Raw genomic sequence first — 21,789 nt, forward strand, 5'->3', positions numbered from 1 at the left:
CCACCGGCACGGGGGCCAGGCGAGGCTGGCAACGGCCATGAACGGATGGTGCTTTTTACGTGCCACCAGCAAGTGGCCAGTCGGGGCGGCGCTGGCAACAGCCACGAAACGGATGGTGCTTTTTACGTGCCACCGGCACGAGGCCAGTCGGGGCGGCGCTGGCAACGGCCACGTTCTGATGGTTCTCTTACGTTGCACCGGCACTGGTAACTCAGCTGCAATTTCCTTTGATCGATTTCGATTCTGATTCTCACTTGCCTCAACAGGTCTTCACGAGTAGAGTTTTGTGTCCCAAGAAGGGAAGGTATGCATAAGTGGGCTGACTACATCCCATGTAGAAGGCCACGGGTTATGGTCTCACTTGTCCTGCCGGGTCTTCTCACGCACAGCATACTTCCAGAGGTCTTGGTCTCTAGTCATTTCCTCAGTGAGACCTAAAGTTCGAAGGTCGTGCTTCACCACCTCGTCCCAGGTTTTCCTGGGTCTGCCTCTTCCACAGGTCCCCTCAACCGCTAGGGTGTGGCACTTTTTCACACAACTATCTTCATCCATTCTCGCCACATGTCCATACCAGCGCAAACGTCTCTCTTGCACATCACATCTAATGCTTCTTAGGTCCAACTTTTCTCTCAAGGTACTTACACTCCGTCGGGTATGAACACTGACATTACACATCTATTGGAGCATACTGGCTTCATTTCTTGCGAGCTTACGCATATCCTCAGCAGTCACGGCCCATGTTTCACTACCATGTAGCATGGCTGTTCATACACACGCGTCATACAGTCTGCCTTTTACTCTATACGAGAGGCCTTTTGTCACCAGCAGAGGCAAGAGCGCTGCTGGTGACAATATATATATATATATATTTATATACATATATATATATATATATATATATATATATATGTAAGTCCCGAGTTGATTCGGGGTTAACCACAGTAAATAAGGTACTCAATACATAGCAGAGTAAAATTAATTTATTATATAGAAGGAGCTTCTACAGGACTAGAACTGTTTCATTCAAGAGAAATCTTCAGGAAGCTAGTTAACAAGAATTGTATTGGCATTTATACATTTAGGCAGGTTTAAAGGGGTGGTGGTGGGGGACTATTTGAGGGTAGGCATAGCGCAAAAAAATCACTCTTGGGGGAGTGGTCAAGGAGTCAGTGGTAAATTCTTCTATCTACTTTACCACTGACTCCTTGACCACTCCCCCAAGTATGATTTTTTTGCGCTATGCCTACCCCCAAATAGTCCCCCACCACCACCCCTTTAAACCTGCCTAAATGTATAAATGCCAATACAATTCTTGTTAACTAGCTTCCTGAAGATTTCTCTTGAATGAAACAGTTCTAGTCCTGTAGAAGCTCCTTCTATATAATAAATAAATATATATATAATATATATATATATATATATACACACACACACACACACATATATACATGTACATACATATATACATATACATATATATATATATAGGCGCAGGAGTGGCTGTGTGGTAAGTAGCTTGCTAACCAACCACATGGTTCCGGGTTCAGTCCCACTGCGTGGCATCTTGGGCAAGTGTCTTCTGCTATAGCCCCGGGCCGACCAATGCCTTGTGAGTGGATTTCGTAGACGGAAACTGAAAGAAGCCTGTCGTATATATGTATATATATATATATGTGTGTGTGTGTATATGTTTGTATGTCCGTGTTTGTCCCCCTAGCATTGCTTGACAACCGATGCTGGTGTGTTTACGTCCCCGTAACTTAGCGGTTCGGCAAAAGAGACCGATAGAATAAGTCCCGTGGTCGATTTGCTCGACTAAAGGTGGTGCTCCAGCATGGCCGCAGTCAAATGACTGAAACAAGTAAAAGAGTAAAGAGTAAAAGAGTATATATATATATATATATATACATATACACACACACATATATATATATACATATACATACATACATATATAAATATAGTATCATTATATATAGGTATATATATATATATATATATTATATATATATATATATATATATATATATATATATTATATATATATAATATATATTTATATATACAAACTATACTACTCAAAACACCATACCTTCCCACTGCTTCCCCCAAAGAATGTGTCTATATGTGTTTAAAATGTTGAAGTATGTATGTATACATCCATAATATGTGCATGTATGTGTATATGTGTGCCTGTGTGTGTGTGTGTGTGTGTGTGTGTGAAAGACACCTCAGTTTATGGCGGTGTTTTTGCTTGCACATGGGATCATAGTGCCCTCACATTGGCATTTGATAGCTTGTCCTGGCGTGTCTCTGGATCATGTCAACAGGGTGCAAAGGATCAGTAAGGGGTCAGCCAAGCCTTATTGGATTTAAAATTCTAGGTTGTACAATCGCTAGGTAAGTGTCATTTACGATACTTGGTCAATTAGGTGGGCCCTGCGGCATGCATGAAGGCCACAGCTGCGAATCTGAATAAAGCTGACCATGAACACAATACTACTTAGAACTGTCCTTGCAGAAATTTCACATGGTAGATGGTCATTGATGGCCTTTTTTACTCATGAGTGGATAACCATCGTCATCTTCACCATATATACATACACGAAAAATTCATGTTTACATATATACATAACTACAAACAATCATACATACACGTATAAATCCAAACATAGGTATACACACACACACATATGTGTGCAAACGTAAACAACAACATACTTAAATACAAATACAACTGTACACATACACCCACGTACATTCATACACATGTATTTATATCCGTATATATGTACATATACATAGCTATCTGCGTACCTGCCATTTCTTACACAATGAAACACACATTCAAATGCTGACTCACTATTTCTTTTCTTTAACAATTCTAAAATATCTCAATTTATTGTCATTGAATTTCTTATCCCTATTCAAATCTTAGGTCAACCTTTTCCGTCAATTTAGAAACACGTATGTATGAATGTATGTGGGTGTATGTATTTAGAAAAAATAGGTAAGACCGAAATATGTATACGCTCACACCTATCCATCAATTCATCTATCTGTCTATACATACATGCATATACTCATATATACATATATATATAAATTGAATGTATATACATATAAGTATATAATTAGGGGATATGTTAACCTTGTGAAGGGATGGTTGCATTCAAGGAAACACTGGTATTTTGGGGCAATGAAATACCTTTAAAACAATAGGTATATATTAAGAATATAGTTTATATCCATTTCAAAAAAGAAAAGAAAATGGAGATAAGGAAGTTGATAGTTGTTTATTGCTTACAAAGTGGTCATCTTCGCTGCTTACAATTGTTTTGTACTGACGCTATCCAACAGCGCGCGCGCGCGACGCCCTCTCGCGCATACGCGAAGACCGGAAGAGGGAATTAGCTTATGTGTCGTTAGCTGATTGGGCGAAGGAACCCCTTGACAGGGCGTACAGAGACGGAGAGAGAAATAGCAGCAGTCAGCGGCGACTTGAGGCACAGCGGTCGAAGGCACCAGACGTGTAACTCTCTCTCTCTCTCTCTCTCCGGATTTGTTATAGCAGCAGTCAGCAGAAGACTTTCAACCTGACATTTGTTGCAGACCACATCATCTTCTCCCTCCGGACGCCATCTTGGCCAGTGTTGTTTGCATTTGAACATTGTAAAAGATTACAAGCGATAAAGTTCAGCTCTGACACATCCATACCAAGCGGAACCAGATATACCACTTATTTCTTACCGTTATAAGAGAATAAAGTATATATTTTTTTTACGTTTGCGTCTTGTTGTTTCTGACTGGTAGAATCTGGATATTAAAAGCAACGGAAAGTGATTGCACCACTTGCACCCAGCAAGTGCAGGAGGTATATTAGTTCCCGTTACAGTTTCAATAAATTAATTTACAAATTTGTACATTAATATTGCATTTATGTGACATGAGTATAATTTCATCAGAGAAAAAAAGCTGCTCCTTTTGATGTTATATATGGACCCATCTTCTTTTTTCCTTTTAAATGGATATAAACTGTGTGTGTGTATATATACATATGTATGTATATATATATATATATATATATGTGTGTGTGTATGTATATGTATATATCTGTACATGTCTCTCATTGGACACTAAACTTCGCTTCTCTCCAGGGAGTAGAGTCTTAAGTGTTTCAAACTTTCCCAGTAGCTGAGCTGTTACAAAGAGACGATCTTCTTTGTGAATCTTCTCTGGATTGCTTCAAGGTCCACTGTTAATTTCACACTGGTGGGTGGCCGTAGCTGTGAGCAATAATCTAGGCGGCTGAGGACGAATGTCTGCTAGTGGACCATCATGGTTTCCTTATCTCTGGTTCGGAATGTTCTTAGGATCCATCCAGCCAGTCGTCTGCACTTTGTCGCCATCCTGGTAATGAGCACTTGGAAAGAGGTATCATCACTCATGTCTATACCCAGGTCCCTCACTGACTTAGGCTCTGGGGTTGAAATTCCCTGTGGACCAGTGTACCCTGTAAGTTAGGTTTTGATGCTGGTGGCGCAGGGCTTGGAATTTTTTGGCATTAACCCTTTCGTTACCAAACCGCCCAAAGCCGCCCGAAAAAATTTTGGTTAATGTGACCAAACAGCCCAAAGCCGCCCCAAAAAGATTTTGGTTAATGTGACCAAACCACCCAAAGCCGCCCGAATTTACCTATTCATATTTAAATGAGAATATCAGAGCAAATCTCTTTAGTACATTCGTGAAAACACGTGATTATACTTCGTAAACAGTTCATCTACAGTTTTGTACAACGATCGACGTGTAATTTTAATTCCCTGAATTTTGGGAGATTTTTTTCCACATTTTTTTCGGCATCGATTTTTCTTCAACTTTGAAAATGGATTGGAGTTTCATGTTATCAAGCATTGATTCTGAATTGGAAAATTTGTGAAGCAAATACTGGGTACTGTTGTGGATTTAGTTTTTATACAGGGAAACTAATGTTAGTCAGCATGGCTTAGGGTATGATGTGGTCTGGAAGTTATTGTTTGAAGCGATCAATGCGGAAACAAACTTACGCAAAATGTAAACAAAGACAAAATGGGGGTTCAAATTTCGGAAAATTTGTGAAGCAAATACTGGGTACTGTTGTGGATTTAGTTTTTATACAGGGAAAATAATGTTAGTCATCATGGCCTAGGGAACGATGTGGTCTGGAATTTATCACTTCCATACCATAACCAGAGCCGTATATTATTTTTTGACCGATTTCTTTAGTTCGGTCAAACTTGCGGTGAATTCCAGTATTTCACTTTATTCCACCTTTATGGTACATCTGTTGTGCATTAAATTCAACTGATGATATAGTGATGTGCACAATTCTTCTTTATCAAAATTTTGTTGCATACCCATTTGAATATTAGTTGATGATTCATTTTCTATGGTGATGTTGAAACAAAATTTTAATATTTTTACCTTTTGTTCAATTTAAAATTTTAATATTTTTACCTTTTGCTCAATTTACCTCGATTTACCTGTAATTAAAGTCACTTTGAGACAAAAGTTATGCAATAGAATTGATTAAGAAACCTTTCTTTAATTATGTTCCAAATATCACATTAAAATGTTGATAAGTAAAAAAGTTACAGTTATTTAATGAAACAAGCCTAGATTCATGATTATTTTAGAATTTAATTGAAACTCATGAGGGGTGTATTTTGGTCAGAAATATAGTAATGAAAGAGTTAAACTGCATATTATTATCCTCAGCCAATCTATAAATGGAGTCCAACTCCTGCTGCTTATACATATACCTATAGACTTATATATATATATATATTATATATATATATATTTACATGCATAGAATGTATATATATCTATATATATATATATATATATAGATAGATAGATAGATAGATAGATAGATAGATAGACAGACAGACAGACAGATAGATAGATAGATAGATAGATAGATAGATAGATGATAGATAGATAGATAGATAGATAGATAGATAGATATAGATATATATATATATATACATATACATACATAATATATATATACACACAATATATATATATGTATATATAGAATGTATACACAATATATATATGAAATAATTATATATACATATATATATGCACAAAATATATATATATGTGTGCATATATATATATATATATATATATATATATATATTATATATATATATATATATATATATATATATATACATATACATGCATACTTATGTGTGTGTGTGTATATATATATATATATAATATATATATATATAAATATGTTTTATGATCTAAAATGCTCCAGCTAGGGCGTGGTTGAACAAATCTTAGGAAATTGAACCATATTCATTATTGAATAGAAATCTAATCTGTTTCTCCTCTAAATATTTAACTTTCTAAGTAAAGCTGCAACGTGACTTAACTATGAAAATGAGAGGGAGAGACTAAGAGTGAGAGGGCGGGGAGGGAGGGAGAGGCAGACAGACAGGCAGAGGGTGGGTGCAATAAAGCCTAGAGAGATATAACAACGCAACAACTAAAAAATATCGGACAATGCCTGTCTGTCTGCCTCTCCCTCCCTCCCCGCCCTCTCACTCTTAGTCTCTCCCTCTCATTCTCATAGTTAAGTCACGTTGCCGCTTTACTTAGAAAGTTAAATATTTAGGGGAGAAAGAGATTAGATTTCTATTCAATAATGAATATGTTTCAATTTCGTAAGATTTGTTCAACCACGCCCTAGCTGGAGCATTTTAGATCATAAAACATATATATATATATATATATATATATATATATATATATATATATATATATATCCTCCTCATCATCATCATCATCATTTAGCGTCCGTTTTCCATGCTAGCATGGGTTGGACGGTTCTACTGGGGTCTGTGAAGCCGGAAGTCTGCATCAGGCCCAGTCAGATCTGACAGTGTTTCTACGGCTGGATGCCCTTCCTAACGCCAACCACTCCGTGAGTGTAGTAGGTGCTTTTTACATGCCACCCGCACAGGTGCCAGACGGAGCTGGCAAACGGCCACGAACGGATGGTGCTTTTACGTGCCACTGGCACAGGGGCCGGGCGAGGCTGGCAATGGACATGAGCGGATGGTGCTTTTTACGTGCCACCGGCACGGGGGCCAGGCGAGGCTGGCAGCAGACACGAACGGAAGGTGCTTTTATGTGCCACCGGCACGGAGGCCAGTTGGGGCGGCGCCGGCAACGGCCACGATCGGATGGTTCGCTTAACCACAGCTACAACTTCCACTGATGCTGATCTACCTCAATTTTGGTTCTGCTTTCTGATATCTGATTTGATTTGGTTTGATTTTCATTTTGATTTTGATTCTGACTGTTCTCATTGGTCTTGCCGGGTCTTCTCACGCACAGCATACTTCCAAAGGTCTCGGTTCCTTAGTGAGACCTAAAGTTCGAAGGTCGTGCTTCACCACCTCGTCCCAGGTTTTCCTGGGTCTACCTCTTCCACAGGTCCCCTCAACTGCCAGGGTGTGGCACTTTTTCACACCCCTATCTTCATCCATTCTCGCCACATGACCATACCAGCGCAATCGTCTCTCTTGCACACAACAACTGATGCTTCTTAGGTCCAACTTTTCTCTCAAGGTACTTACACTCTGTCGATTATGAACACTGACATTACACATCCATCGGAGCATACTAGCTTCATTTCTTGCGAGCTTACGCAAATCCTCAGCAGTCACAGCCCATGTTTCACTACCATGTAGCATGGCTGTACGTACACATGCATCATACAGTCTGCCTTTTACTCTGAGCGAGAGGCCTTTTGTCACCAGCAGGGGTTAAGAGCTCTATAAACTTTGCCCAGGCTATTCTTGCTCTAGCAGTTACACTTTCAGCACACCCACCCCCGCTACTGACTTGGTCACCTAGGTAACGGAAGCTATCAACTACTTCTAGTTTTTCTCCCTGGAACGTGGTAGAAGTTGGTCTCTGCATATTTTCAGAGTTTATTGCTCCTGAGCATCTGCCACAGATAAAAACTATTTTCCTAGTTAGTCTTCCTTTGACATTACTACATCTCTTATGTGTCCATAGCTTACATTTAGTGCATCTTATAGAGTTTCTACCTACGCCTTTTCTACAGATCGAGCAGGGCCATCTACCTGAAGGCGTTTGTGATTGGTCTACCTTCCTACATATTAGGACTTTGGTTTTGGCTAGGTTGATTCTAAGGCCCTTCGATTCTAAACCTTGCTTCCACACCTGAAACTTCTCCTCCAGTTCTGATAGAGACTCAGCAATTAGAGCAAGGTCATCAGCATAGAGGAGCTCCCAGGGGCATCCTGTCTTGAATTCCTCCGTTATTGCCTGGAGGACTATGATAAATAGGAGGGGACTGAGGACTGAACCTTGGTGGACCCCAACCTCTACCCGGAATTCTTCACTGTACTCGATGCCAACCCTCACCTTGCTAGCAGCATCTCTGTACATGGCTTGTACAGCTCTCACTAACCATTCATCTATCCCTAGTTTCCTCATTGACCACCAGATAAGAGATCGGGGGACCCTGTCGAAGGCTTTCTCCATATCAACAAAAGCCAGGTATTGGGGCTTGTCTTTGGCTAGGTATTTCTCCTGCAGCTGTCTTACCAGGAATATAGCATCAGTAGTATTTTTCCCTAGCACGAACCCAAACTGCATCTCATCTAAGCTAACTCTCTCTCTAATTAGTTGGGCTATAACCCTCTCCGTAACCTTCATTACCTGATCCAACAGCTTGATACCCCTGTAGTTATTTGTATCAAGGGCGTCACCTTTACCTTTGTAACAGTTGACTATTATGCTGCTACACCAGTCATTGGGTATGACTCCTTCGTGTATCACCTGGTTAACTATACGAGTGACTAGGCTATAGCCGACACTACCAGATATTTTGAGCATCTCTGCAGTAATTCCTGATGGGCCTGGGGCTTTCCCTGTTTTCATGCTTGTAATTGCCTTAACTACTAAGGAACTGTTCCTTTCTGATAGATTTTTTCCTCTTATCTGCATGATAAGAGGAAAAAATCTATCAGAAAGGAACTCTAATCTCTCTTTAAAAAATATATTTTGATAAGCATAACAAATGCGCAACCGGTAAAAAGAACTTCACCTAATTAAATTACTTAAATTACTTAAATTATTTTGTCAGCATTTTCTTCATTTCCTTTTTTATATATCACAACTCGTGTTCCACTTCTCCTTTTTTAAGTATATATATATATATATATATATATATATATATATATATATGTATATATATGATCGTTGTGGTCCTCAATAAAGAGTCCTGTGAATTCCATTTTCTGTCTATTTTATATATATGAAAGCATTTGGTGGGGGGGGGGGAACTATACTGCCTATACTGTTTTACATTTATTTACAATATATCCAGGTTTTCTGTTACATTGTAAGGTTTATTTGTTTTAGGTGGAATTGATATTTGTTGTCTCTAAGTAGGGTGTGGTTGGCTTTTGCAAACATTTCACATGAGTATAAATGGGTGTTATGTGTGTGTGTGTGTATATATATATATATATATATATATATATATAAGGTGCAGGAGTGGCTGTGTGGTAAGTAGCTTGCTAACCAACCACATGGTTCCAGGTTCAGTCCCACTGCGTGGCACTTTGGGCAAGTGTCTTCTGCTATAGCCCCGGGCCGACCAATGTCTTGTGAGTGGATTTGGTAGACGGAAACTGAAAGAAGCCCATCGTATATATGTATATATATATGTGTGTGTGTGTGTGTGTACATACATAGTAGTTGATAGCTTCTGTTACCTAGGTAACCAAGTCAGTAGTGGGGAGCGGGTGTGCTGAAAGTGTAACTACTAGAATAAGAATAGCCTGGGCAAAGTTCAGAGAACCCTTACCTCTGCTGGTGACAAAGGGCCTCTCACTCAGAGTAAAAGGCAGACTGTATGACGCATGTGTACAAACAGCCATACTACATGGCAGTGAAACATGGGCCGTGACTGCTGAGGACATGCGTAAGCTCGCAAGGAATGAAGCCAGTATGCTCCGATGGATGTGTAATGTCAGTGTACATACTCGACAGAGTGTAAGTACCTTGAGAGAAAAGTTGGACCTAAGAAGCATCAGATGGGGTGTGCAAGAGAGACAATTGCGCTAGTATGGTCATGTAGCGAGAATGGATGAAGATAGTTGTGTTAAAAAGTGCCACACCCTAGTGGTTGAGGGAATCTGTGGAAGAGGTAGACCCAGGAAAACCTGGGATGAGGTGGTAAAGCACGACCTTTGAACATTAGGCCTCACCGTGGCAATGACTAGTGACTGAGACCTTTGGAAATATGCTGTGTGGGAGAAGACCCTGCAGGACAAATGAGACCATAACTCAAGGCCTTTATCAGGGATGTAGCCAGTCCACTTATGCATACCTTTCCTTCTTTGGACACTAAACTCTGCTTGCGAAGACCTGTTGAGGCAAGTGAAATCGAAATTGAACCAAATTCGATGACTGCCACCTGTGCCAGTGGAGCGCTAACAGCTCCATCCAAGCAAGATCACTGCCAGAGCAGCTGTCATGTTTCCGTGCCGGTGGGCACGTAAAAATCACCATTTGAGTGTGATCGTTACCTGCATTGCCTTACTGGCACATGAACAAAACATTCGAGCGAGGTCATTACCAGTGCCCCTGGACTGACTCCTGTGCAGGTGGCACATAAAAAACACCATTTCGAGTGTGGCCGTTGCCAGTACCGCCAGACTGGCCCTCGTGCTAGTGGCACGTAAAAGCACCCACTACACTTTCGGAGTGGTTGGGGTTTGTTTAAAGAAGTCTCGCCCTAGTATGTGATGTGTTTTTTATTTTCCCTTGGCGAAGGAGTAATTATCGTAATGCACCTTCGTGCATTAAATATGGTAATGAACCCCTGGAATGGCCATAGGGAATGTAAATATGGTTTCTTCTTTTTTGCTTGGACACTGTCTTTTCATAATAGGTCTTCCCCTTATCTTAAAAAATAATTTTTAATTGAAAAAATTTCTAAACGCTGAACTTTTATCTTACCATATATATTATATAAGTATATATATATGTGTATATATATATGTGTGTATATATATATATATGTGCACACACACACACACACACTCATGTGTATTTTACTGTCTTGAGAGGATCGTTACACCAATAACACACACACACACACACACACAAGTTCAATTCCACTTCTCATACAATGTAAACATGAACATAGTAATAGTGGACTTATGATAATGAACAATATGTCTCCTCTGTGTGAACTATATGAAATAAAGAGACATGCATAGGACTTCATGCACTGCATGCAGTTCTCTAGAAAGAAATTACATATAAGAATGTCAGTGGAACCTGCCCTAGACATTGGAGCAGAATACAGAGGATTTGTGACAGAGCAAACACTTGGTATGAAGCAGATGAATATCAGGGAGTGATGTTTGTAGAGGCTGTGCTGCATTAGAAGTTAGCCCATAAGTTTAGAAAGGCTCTGAAGGACACCATGCTCAATATTAAGATTGTTGAGAAACTAGTGAGATCCACAATTATGAAAGATGTGTCCCTATGATAAGATCATATGCACTAAGAACTGTAGTTTATACTTTTTACTCCACTATTAACTGTAAGACCAGGAATGTGGTCTGCAGCATAAAATGCATGGAGATGGTGTACAAGATACATTGGAGAGAGTAAATGGACACTGGTGGAAGTATAATGACAGGAGACAGCCATCTATACTCTATCAACATGGTGGCATGGTTGACTGAATTAACATTGATATTTTGTCTAAACATCCAAGAGACCCTTTGCTTAGACAAATACATTAGAATGTCCTCATAAACAAAACATTACCAATACTGAATAGAAAATACAGATAATAGGTTGTAGAAATTCAACGTTACTGTTACCACTCATGTAATATGCATACATGGGTGTGGATCAGTAGGCATGTATATGATGATATAGGCAGGTATAAAAAAGGTTGGGGTAGAATAACAGTAGAATGCAAGTAAGCCCATACAAATAGATACATGTAAGTATGCACAATTGCACACATATAGGCATAGGTAAGTATAAATAAGGTAGGAAATATGACAGAAGGCTATCAGGGAATGCATACAAATACATTTAGGCGTAGGAGTGACTGTGTGGTAAGTAGCTTGCTTAGGAACCACATGGTTCCGGGTTCAGTCCCACTGCGTGGCACCTTGAGTAAGTGTCTTCTGCTATAGCCTCAGGCTGACCAAAGCCTTGTGAGTGGATTTGGTAGACGGAAACTGAAAGAAGCCTGTCATATATATGTGTGTCTGTGTTTTTCCCCCCAACATCGCTTGACAACTGATGCTGGTGTGTTTATGTCCCCGTAACATAGCAGTTTGGCAAAAGAGAATGATAGAATAAGTACTACGCTTACAAAGAATAAGTCCTGGGGTTCGATTTGCTCGACTAAAGGTGGTGCTCCAGCATGGCCGCATTCAAATGACTGAAACAAAAGAGTAAGGAGTATATAGGTGTGAACAGTTCCTATACACATGCGCACATAAACACACAGAGGAACACAACCACACACATACATGCAAGCATACACACAGATTCTTGCTTCTTTAAAAAACTGCCAGATATGCACACACACACATGCTGGAATACACTCTGATAATACATACATACAAACATACTTACTTACTCACTGAACTGACTCAACCACACAAATATGCCTCCTAGACCACACAACTGTGCACGATCAGATGCTCACACGTACATCAACCCTGTTCTTCCCTCTCCCTCCCCACATAAAGAACTACACCCTAAACCCATAAATCTTCATATATGAGACCATATATGAGAACAAAAAGCCAAACCATTAAAGGGGCCATGGATGGCTAGTGCATACAAGTCCTTGGTTTCAGTGGCTATTGTGCATGATTCTGGCTATGAACTGGTTGATCACCATCCCTATTCTCTTGATCCTATTCTATTGATTTGGATCCATCTGACAATCATTTGTTCCCCAAATTGAAAATTACTTGGCTGGGAACCAGTATCACAGTGATGATAATGTCATATCTGCTGTTGACTTTTTTTTATTAACTGGATGAAAACTTCTTCACTAATGGGATCCAAACACTGCAATGTTGATGGAAGAAGTGTGTGGAGCACAAGAGGGACTATGTTGAAAAATAAATCCCATTTGATCACATTCCATGAGAGTATCTTAGTTAGCCAATGAACTTTTCAACTGGTCCTTGGGATCAGTGTTACTGCAGTAAAATAGATCTATTTTGACCAAACATGCAATATTAGTTATATCACTCTAGGTACTGAGTTCAAATCACGCTGGAAATGTCTTGACTTTTTGTTTTTATAGAGTCGGTAAAATAAACAGAAGACATATATTGAAGTATATTGAAGCCAGCATCCTCCCTCAAAATATGTGGTATTGTGCTAGCAAGCTGGCAGAATCATTATTATGCCAGACAAACTGCTTAGCTGTATTTTTTCCAGTTTTATGTTTTGAGTTCAAATGTTGCTAAAGTTGATAGTGCCTTTCATCTTTTTGGGGGTCAATTAAATGACTACCAGTTGAGAATTGGAGTTGATGTAATTGACTAGTCCCCTCTCCTAAAAATATTTCAGGCCTAGTACCTTTAGTAGAAAGAATTATTTTTTAATTTTTATTATTGAGCATGTAAGTTCCGTAGCTGCTTATAAAAAAGTTTCTGTTTGAGTTTGTGTTTTATATTTGTTAATTAGCCCCAGGTCTGCACTGACTAAGTAATAATTACCCCAGAGAAGATTGAGCAACCCCATGTTGAAAATTGTTCTAATCCTGATCATTCCATCTAATTAGGACTACATTACCTGGTGTGTCCTTTCCTTTTAAGGTAGTGAAGCATTGAGAAAGATTTAGCTATTATTTCCAGCATGTCAAGCAACCACAAAGAGGTTCCCTCATTGGTTTATGTGCTTCAGTTTTAAGTTTCTCCAGTTTAAGAATACCAGGACCACCATCTCACAACCTGGATACCTTTAGTGCAGTCCATTCTGCTGCAAGCATTCAGAATAAGTCCCCGGTTTAAGGATATCTTGATGTGTTTGCTGCAAACTATGACCCATGGGTTTTTATTTCTACCCCTCCTCCAGTTTTAGGTACCCTACAAAAAAAAAAAAAATCAAAGACTGTGCCCTTCCTCATCTGGTTAACTCTTTAGCATTTAAACTGACCATATCTGGCTAAAATATTCTACCTGTGTTTTGTTCAAACTGGCTAGATCTTGCCTCTCACACCTACCAGATTTTTAAAATAGACAACCACACCATCAATATCTCAAACCTACAAATAATGCGTGATTAATTCAAAACAATGCAAATAAATATGCATTACATTTCACAGTAACATCATTAGCGGAAAGTGTAACCTCTCAAAGGAGCTGTTCTTCACTCCTGCTCCAGAGCGTCAGCTGCAGGATCACTCCAAAAAGCTCTATCTGCAGCGATTTCATCTCAATCGAAGGAGAGGGGCTTTCTCCGTCCGGTTTGCGGATCCGTGGAATAAGCTGCCAGACGAGATAGTGAAGATGCCGACAACCGCTCGGTTCAAAGTCTCTCTTGACCAGAAATGGCATGAACACCACCCTGTACATAACTCCATGTCCCCCTACATGGCCTTGCTTTTTGCTTTTTGAGCCAAAAAATTAACTTAACTTAATCTGAATGCTAAAGGGTTAAACCACACACTTCTACAAAACTTTAAATATTGAGATAGTTTAGATTCAGTTTTTTTTTTTTTTTTTTTCATGTGACTGCTGAGATAACTGTTATATTGACTTAAATTCAGAAGAAAGGGGTTTTGTATGAGTAATAAAAAAAATAGGTGCCCACTCGACTTTGGATATCCTGCTGCAGCTGTTGTTCCTTTTGTGCATTGTCCGTTTTTTTTTATTAGAAGCATTCAGTCTGTTTAAATGATTGAATGAAAAAAATTTAACAACCCACTCTGTAAGTTTGTGTTTGTATAATGATGGGTGGAAAAGCCACAAAAACCATAAAATCAACAAATTTCTATGGTTTTTATTGTTAGCAGAAATAGGCTGCAAGCACTTTTAGAGCCCCGCCCAGTGAGTGTCGCAAACCTGTCTAATATTTGTAGGATATGACAGACTCGTTTCTCTTGTGCCGCTTGTGCGATGACAAAATGGAGTTAATTTATGCTGAGAACACATACTAACCAGCCTGGTGTTGAGTGTAGTGTTGTCTAGCCCTACACTATGACCAATCACATCTATGCTGGTAGTAACCAAACACCTACATCAGCAGTGATGTAGGTTAAGCTGGTTGTTCTTACTCAGCAAACCAGTTTGTTTTCTTCTTACTTTCTGACAGTTTCTAACTTTAAGCAGGAAAAATAAAATTTTAAAAAAAGGTGGTAGGATAAGTAGGAGGTGACTATAGCTGTGATGATGTGGTAGGAGGTGACTATGGTGGTGGGGAGTAAGAAGGGGTGGCTATAGTGGTGGTAAGGTAAGTAGGGAGTGACTATAGTAGTGGTGGTGAATTGTTTTTCTTATTTACATAAAAACAAGTTTTTATGTTGTTTAACGTGATTGGACAAGCCCCTGATCCAAAGGTACTCTAGGTGACCATCCAAGTTAGTAGGATTACATTATTTGATGTCATTTATTTACCGAATACAATAAAGTGTGAATTGAGTGAAAATTTCACTGCTACATTTAGCAGGTCAAGTGACCATCTAGAAGCTTTTTCACAACATAGGTGAAATATATGTTATGGCATTCATGCCTTTCCAAAAGGTATCAGTTATATATGTTAAACAGTTTCAAATAAGAATTGAAACCATGAATGGCTGCACTACATACCAGCCAAATGATGATGATGCCATGATGTTCATGTCTTTCTCAAAAGTATCAATGATTATTGGAATTGAAACTTGGCTGTAGAATGAATAAAATGTCAAGCAACCACCACCCTCTAAGATGTTTTTTCATTGTGACTTTGTTCAAAAGTTGTTACAATCAGCAGCATCATCAATATTATAATAGGCACCAGCATTGCTGTGTGGTTAAGGATCTTGCTTCCTAACCATGTGGTCTCAAGTTCAATTTCATTATGTAGCAGCTTGGGCAGCCAACCGAAACTTTGTGAATGGATTCGGTAGGCAGAAAATAGAAATGGCCTGTTGTGTGTGTGCATACATACCCTTATCTTGACATCACATGGTTGTAAATGAGTATCACCATCATACATGTTCATTTAATCTTCCATAAAGGAAGGACCTTAGAAATTTTGCCACAACATATTTTGTCTGACCCATGCAAGCATGGTAAAGTGGATGTTAAACGATGATGATTTCCATGCTGGCATGGGTTGGATTGGTCTGCTACACAGCAATTGTAATATTATTTAGAAATTATAGGGCAGCAAGCAGACAGAATTGTTAGCACACTAGGCAAAATGCTTAGCAACATTTTGTTGATCTTTATGTTCTGAGTTCAAATTCTGCTGAGGTTGACTTTGTATTTCATTGTTTTGGGGGTCAGTAAAATAAAGACCAGTCGAGAACTGGGGTTGATGTAACTGACATCCCCCACCTCAAAAATGCTGGTCTTGTGCCAAAATTTGAAACCAATATTATTTAGAGGTTTTGTTGTAGTCATTCCTGATGTAATTTGTATTCTGTGCAAAAACAGTTCTCAATGGAATCTAAAACTGATGCAGATGACATTGTTCACAAGAACTTAGGTGTATACCTAAGTACAACAGTTGAGATAGAATAACAACAATCGTGTATGTGAGTAGCTTAGCATGTTATTAATATATAATGCATGACTCAGGGTGAGGAAGAATGAGGCAGTTAATTGAGAGTGAGTTAAAAGGCTGGGTTTCATAGTTAAGATGTTAACTAGATTTAGCTAAAATGAAACAGAAGTCCATATGGCAAACTCATTCAGATGCATTCCAGCATTAAGAAAACTTGTATTACCTATGAACTCACAGGCACACACACACACACACATATGTATATCATAAAATACACTGATATATATATCAAAATTGCAATATGATCTACTGCTGGCTTACTTGAGGGTTTTCTTACATTGTCTGATTTTGTTGTCCTGTACTTTCAGAGATGTTAACTGAATACATTTGTTTCTTCATATTCAGAAGTATGGCTGTGTGGTTAAGAAGCTTGCTTTGCAACCACATGATTTCAGGTTCAGTCTCACTTCAAAGCACCTTAGGAAAATGTTAGTGAATTTGGTAAATAGAAACTGTGTTGAAGTACATCATGTATGTGTGTGTGTATGTACATTTTGTATCTCTCCCCTCCACTATTTTACAATGAATGTTGATTTGTTTACATCCTTGTAACTTAGCAATTCAGCAAAAGATATGAGTTCTGGAGTTGATTTGTTTGGGTAAACCCTTCAAGGTGATACCTCGGCATGATTGCTGTCTAATGACTGAAACAAGGAAAAGGAATGATAAATATAAATGATACAATATTTTCACAAGTTGATCTATAGTTTGTGTGTGTGAGATAGATAGATAGATGGATGGATGGATAGATACGTAAACTTGTTGTCTGGTCAGTTTTATCAGTTATTTGGTTTATTTTATGTTTGGGTGCAGACATGTTTTTGTGTAGTTAAGAAACTTGCTTCACAATCTCATAATCCTGTGTTTAATGCCATTGCATGGTACCTTGGACAAGTACTTTTACTGTAGCTTCTTGTTAATCAGTACTTTATGAATGGAATTTGGTAGAGAGGGAACTGAGCAGTAGCCCCTCGTGTGGTTATATGTAGAGCTGGCAGAATCGTTAGCACGCAGGGCGAAATGTGTAGCCGTATTCCGTCTGTTGTCGAGTGTTCTGGGTTCAAATTCCGCCGAGGTCGACTTTGCCTTTCATCCTTTCGGGGTCGATAAATTAAGTACCAGTTACGCACTGGGGTCAATATAATCGACTTAATCCCTTTGTTTGTCCCCTCTATGTTTAGCCCCTTGTGGGTAGTAAAGAAATATATATGTAGAGCTTTTGCCAATGTATATTGGGGAGGGATATATACATTGCTCCCACCTCACTCCTTTGGGATATTTGTTCTACGGACTGGTCCAAAAGTCTTGTCACCACCTGTAAATATTGTTTTTTAATTTTCTATTATCAAGGAGAGAGTTTCACAAGAGCTATACCAGAATACCTGACAGTTGAAGGATGCTGTTTTGGCAACCTTTGCAACTATTACCAAAGCACAGAACATGGTGCTGCATCATTTTGTACCATAAAAGTGATGGTGTTTATATAGATCTTCTTGATGTGTGACAATGTCAGTGTCAATGAAAGTGAATATACTAAAACCAGTATATGTGTTTGATATTATTATATTGTTCCTCTGTTGTTCATGTTACTTTTTGATAGTGGGTGACAAGACTTTTGGACCACCCTATACATTGAATTACAATCTGTTGTAATATTCCCTGTCACAAATGCAATGAACCGGTGATGAAGCTGTTGGAAACCTGTCCTTCATAATATGTGGCTATGAGTTTGTATACTTGATTCACATTACACATCCATACCAACCACTTCATCTAACCTGCGCCCTTTGGCTGATTTGTTTTATAACTAGGAACTCCTTTGGCCACAGTTGACTCTGGATCTGCATATATATGTATGGATATATTGGCAAGTTTTTTTTTTCTTTCAAGTAGAAGACTGACAGTTATCCATGCATGTAAGTCTCCTCTCTCTATGCTACAGATGTTGTGCAAGGGAAAGGTTTTTGCCTTTTGACCATTATGACTTGGCACCCAGTGTCATTACAGGCTTTAATGTCAAGGACCCTAAAGGCCAGAACAGATACCACAAAGCAACCTGTCCGGAGTGTAGAGATTCAGAACAGGTCCTGTTCTATCCAATTTACTATCAAGTTTATTTATTTGTCACTTGATAACTCAGCTGCCTTTTTGTAAAAATCCTCCCTTTGTATTGTTCAACCTGTATTTCTGGTTCCCACTTCATATTATTTTGAGTGACTAAGTTTTATTCTCATACAGCAACACTGATTGTATGTCTGCCCTATCTATCATATCTGTCAGTCACATAAGGAGAAGATTTCAATTCTGGACTTCTGATTTCATTTCAACTTAATTCTAAGCTCCTCTACAAGATTGTAAGACATCCTTTTTACTTCAGTGGATCATAGTTCTATGGAAAAAATATTTGTTTTCATTCAGTTAACTTGAAGAGCTTTAAGCTCTTAATAATTGATGTCAGTGAATTTGTTAAACTCCATGCTATTCCTCTTTATTTATATTAAGTGAAGGTTTAAGAAAATTAAAAATGTTACAGGATCAAGTTTTTCTTTTTAATCGGAATCTATCTACATAAGATGTCTATTTTAATCTGCATTTTATAAAAACTTGTTTCTCATAATTATACCACTATTGATGACCAGCACAGTCATTGTATGTGTGTGATAGTGAGTTTACAGTCAGTGCAGTGGTGCAACAGCCACTTCTGAAATTTTCTAGGCTATTTTAATTTTCAGTTGGCACAGCCACTTCATAGGTGTGGCTAATGTTTTCATCTAGATACATGACTTATATTATTTATTATAAGCTTTCATTTGTACATTTATGGTTGTATGGATAAAGAATTTGCTTTGCAGTCCCATGGTTTTAGGTTTGGTCCTGCAGTACAGTATCATAGACAAGTGTCTTTTCTTTGTCATTTTTATGAATGACATTTGGTTGATAGAAACTGTTTGAATATTCATCAGACAAGTCCAAGAACTCCAACACAGCCAGATTTTCACTATTTAGAACTTTTGTGGTTTTTGTATTTTCACAAGTACTTTCATGTTTTTACAACCACTGTCGGCTAAACCTGTGTGTTGAGTTAAAAGTTCCCTTAAGTCTCTAAAGTAATTACTGGGATCAATATGATCATCAAAGACTCTTGAAAGCTGTGCCCCATGATAGCTGCAATCCAATAATTGAAAGTAGGTAAAATACCTTTGATTGGGTATAGCACTCATTCATCCATCCTGCCAGCGATATGGTGAAACGAAAGAAAAGAATGTTATTTATTGTGAGATTCACTGGCGGTGGTGGTGGAGCGAGAAATGCATCCTATGAGAAGCACAATGTAATGGTTATGATGGAAATTTTTACTTCAGTTGACTGCTAAATTCTTTTATGACTCTCTAATTCCATATAATTAAGTGGCTTCTCAAGTAGGCCTCTTAAAATGACAGATAACTAATCCAACTCGTTTGATTTTCCAACAATCATCAAGTGTTCTTGATTTGCTAAACTAGAACTTAATTAATTATGCCAGTGGTTCTCTCCCTAAAACAAAAGAAATGGTAACACTGACTATCACTGATTTACTTCCTGTCTTAAACATATTTTCTCTGATGTTGATGCACCAATGGAAGCACTCCGAACAAAATTACGTAAGGGAAATAATCAATATAGCTATCTTTTACAGTCATTGGATTGTGACCATGCTGGGGTACCACCTTCAAGAATTTAGTGGATCAAATTGACCCCAATTCTTATTTTTAAGTCTGTTACTTATTCTATCTCTTACTGTTGTCAAACTACTAAATTATGGGGATGTAAACAAACCAACACCAGCAGTGATGTGGGATAAACACACACACATATACATACACACACAACACACACACATACACACAGGATGTCCATAAATTACTATACAGTTATTTGTAATAAAGAAATATGATTAGACTAAAAAGATTTTCAGAAAATATCGTAACAATATAAGCAATCAATTTTATTTACTACAGTTATGATAAATGTTCAAAATGTAAGCCATTAGCTTCAATGCATTCTCAACAAAGTAAAAGCACGCTGTGACAAACTTTGGTACACAAGTTTGGATGAAGGTTAGCAAATGTATCAATAATGTACTGCCGAAGAGCTTCAATACTTCTTGGCTTCCTCTGATTTACAAACTTGGTTTCCTTGACTTACAAACTGTTCAAAAAATTGAGACCTGTGATCAGGATCATCCTTCAGAAGTCCGTGAATTAGGCGCGGAATGTAAAGTTTCATATTGAGTTTTGTAAATATTTTATGTAATGATGTTGTTTGATACCAATTTCTGAACTACCACTGTGAATTGATTTCTTTGGGCTTCTTACATATACCTCAGCAACTGAAGTCATATTTTCTTCAGTCTAACTATATACTAACTTTATGGATGCCCTGTATATATATATATATATATATATATATATATATATATATATATATATATATATATATATTGTTGACATCATAAGAATTTATAAAGTTTCTAGATAACATGGAATAACTCTTTTTAGGAATTGGTTCTTGAAGTACACCTAAAACTATAAGTAATATCATATAAATATTGGGTTGAAAAACCCTTTTTTGATAGGAAAAATCAAAGGCTGCCCCTATGAATCGAACCCACATCTCCTGTAGACATGACAAGCATTCTACTGTTGTATGAAAACAATCCTTCGAATTTCTTTATCCATTTTAGAAACTGTATTCTCACCAGTGTCAATTGTATGCTTGTGTGGGTTGGATGGGTTAGCCAACTCTGAGTCAGTTCTTATTTATGTCCTCTTAGACAAATCAGAATACCATGTCTCTCACTTGTATATTACATTTTTGGCTTGTTTTCTACAGTTGCAGACATTGCAGTAATGATTTCCATCATTTGGGAGTAGATTAGAC

At 38.2% G+C, this 21,789-nt stretch overlaps 1 protein-coding gene across 5 annotated transcripts in view; it reads left to right on the plus strand.

Annotated features, from left to right (window-relative positions):
• LOC115219314 (ribonuclease H1) overlaps positions 1–21,789 on the plus strand; it is a 135,182-nt gene that overhangs the window by 73,214 nt on the left and 40,179 nt on the right. Inside the window, exon 1 of one of the 5 annotated variants that reach the window (XM_036508845.1) lies at positions 16,817–16,840. The exons of the other annotated variants lie outside the window; for them this stretch is intronic. Within the exon in view, the coding sequence (XP_036364738.1) occupies positions 16,839–16,840 (2 nt within the window). The 5' untranslated portion in view covers positions 16,817–16,838. Of the gene's footprint in view, positions 1–16,816; positions 16,841–21,789 lie in introns of those variants that run through there. 5 annotated transcript variants of the gene reach the window in all.

The sequence above is a fragment of the Octopus sinensis genome, linkage group LG14, assembly GCF_006345805.1.
Source record: "Octopus sinensis linkage group LG14, ASM634580v1, whole genome shotgun sequence".
Lineage (NCBI taxonomy): Eukaryota > Metazoa > Mollusca > Cephalopoda > Octopoda > Octopodidae > Octopus > Octopus sinensis.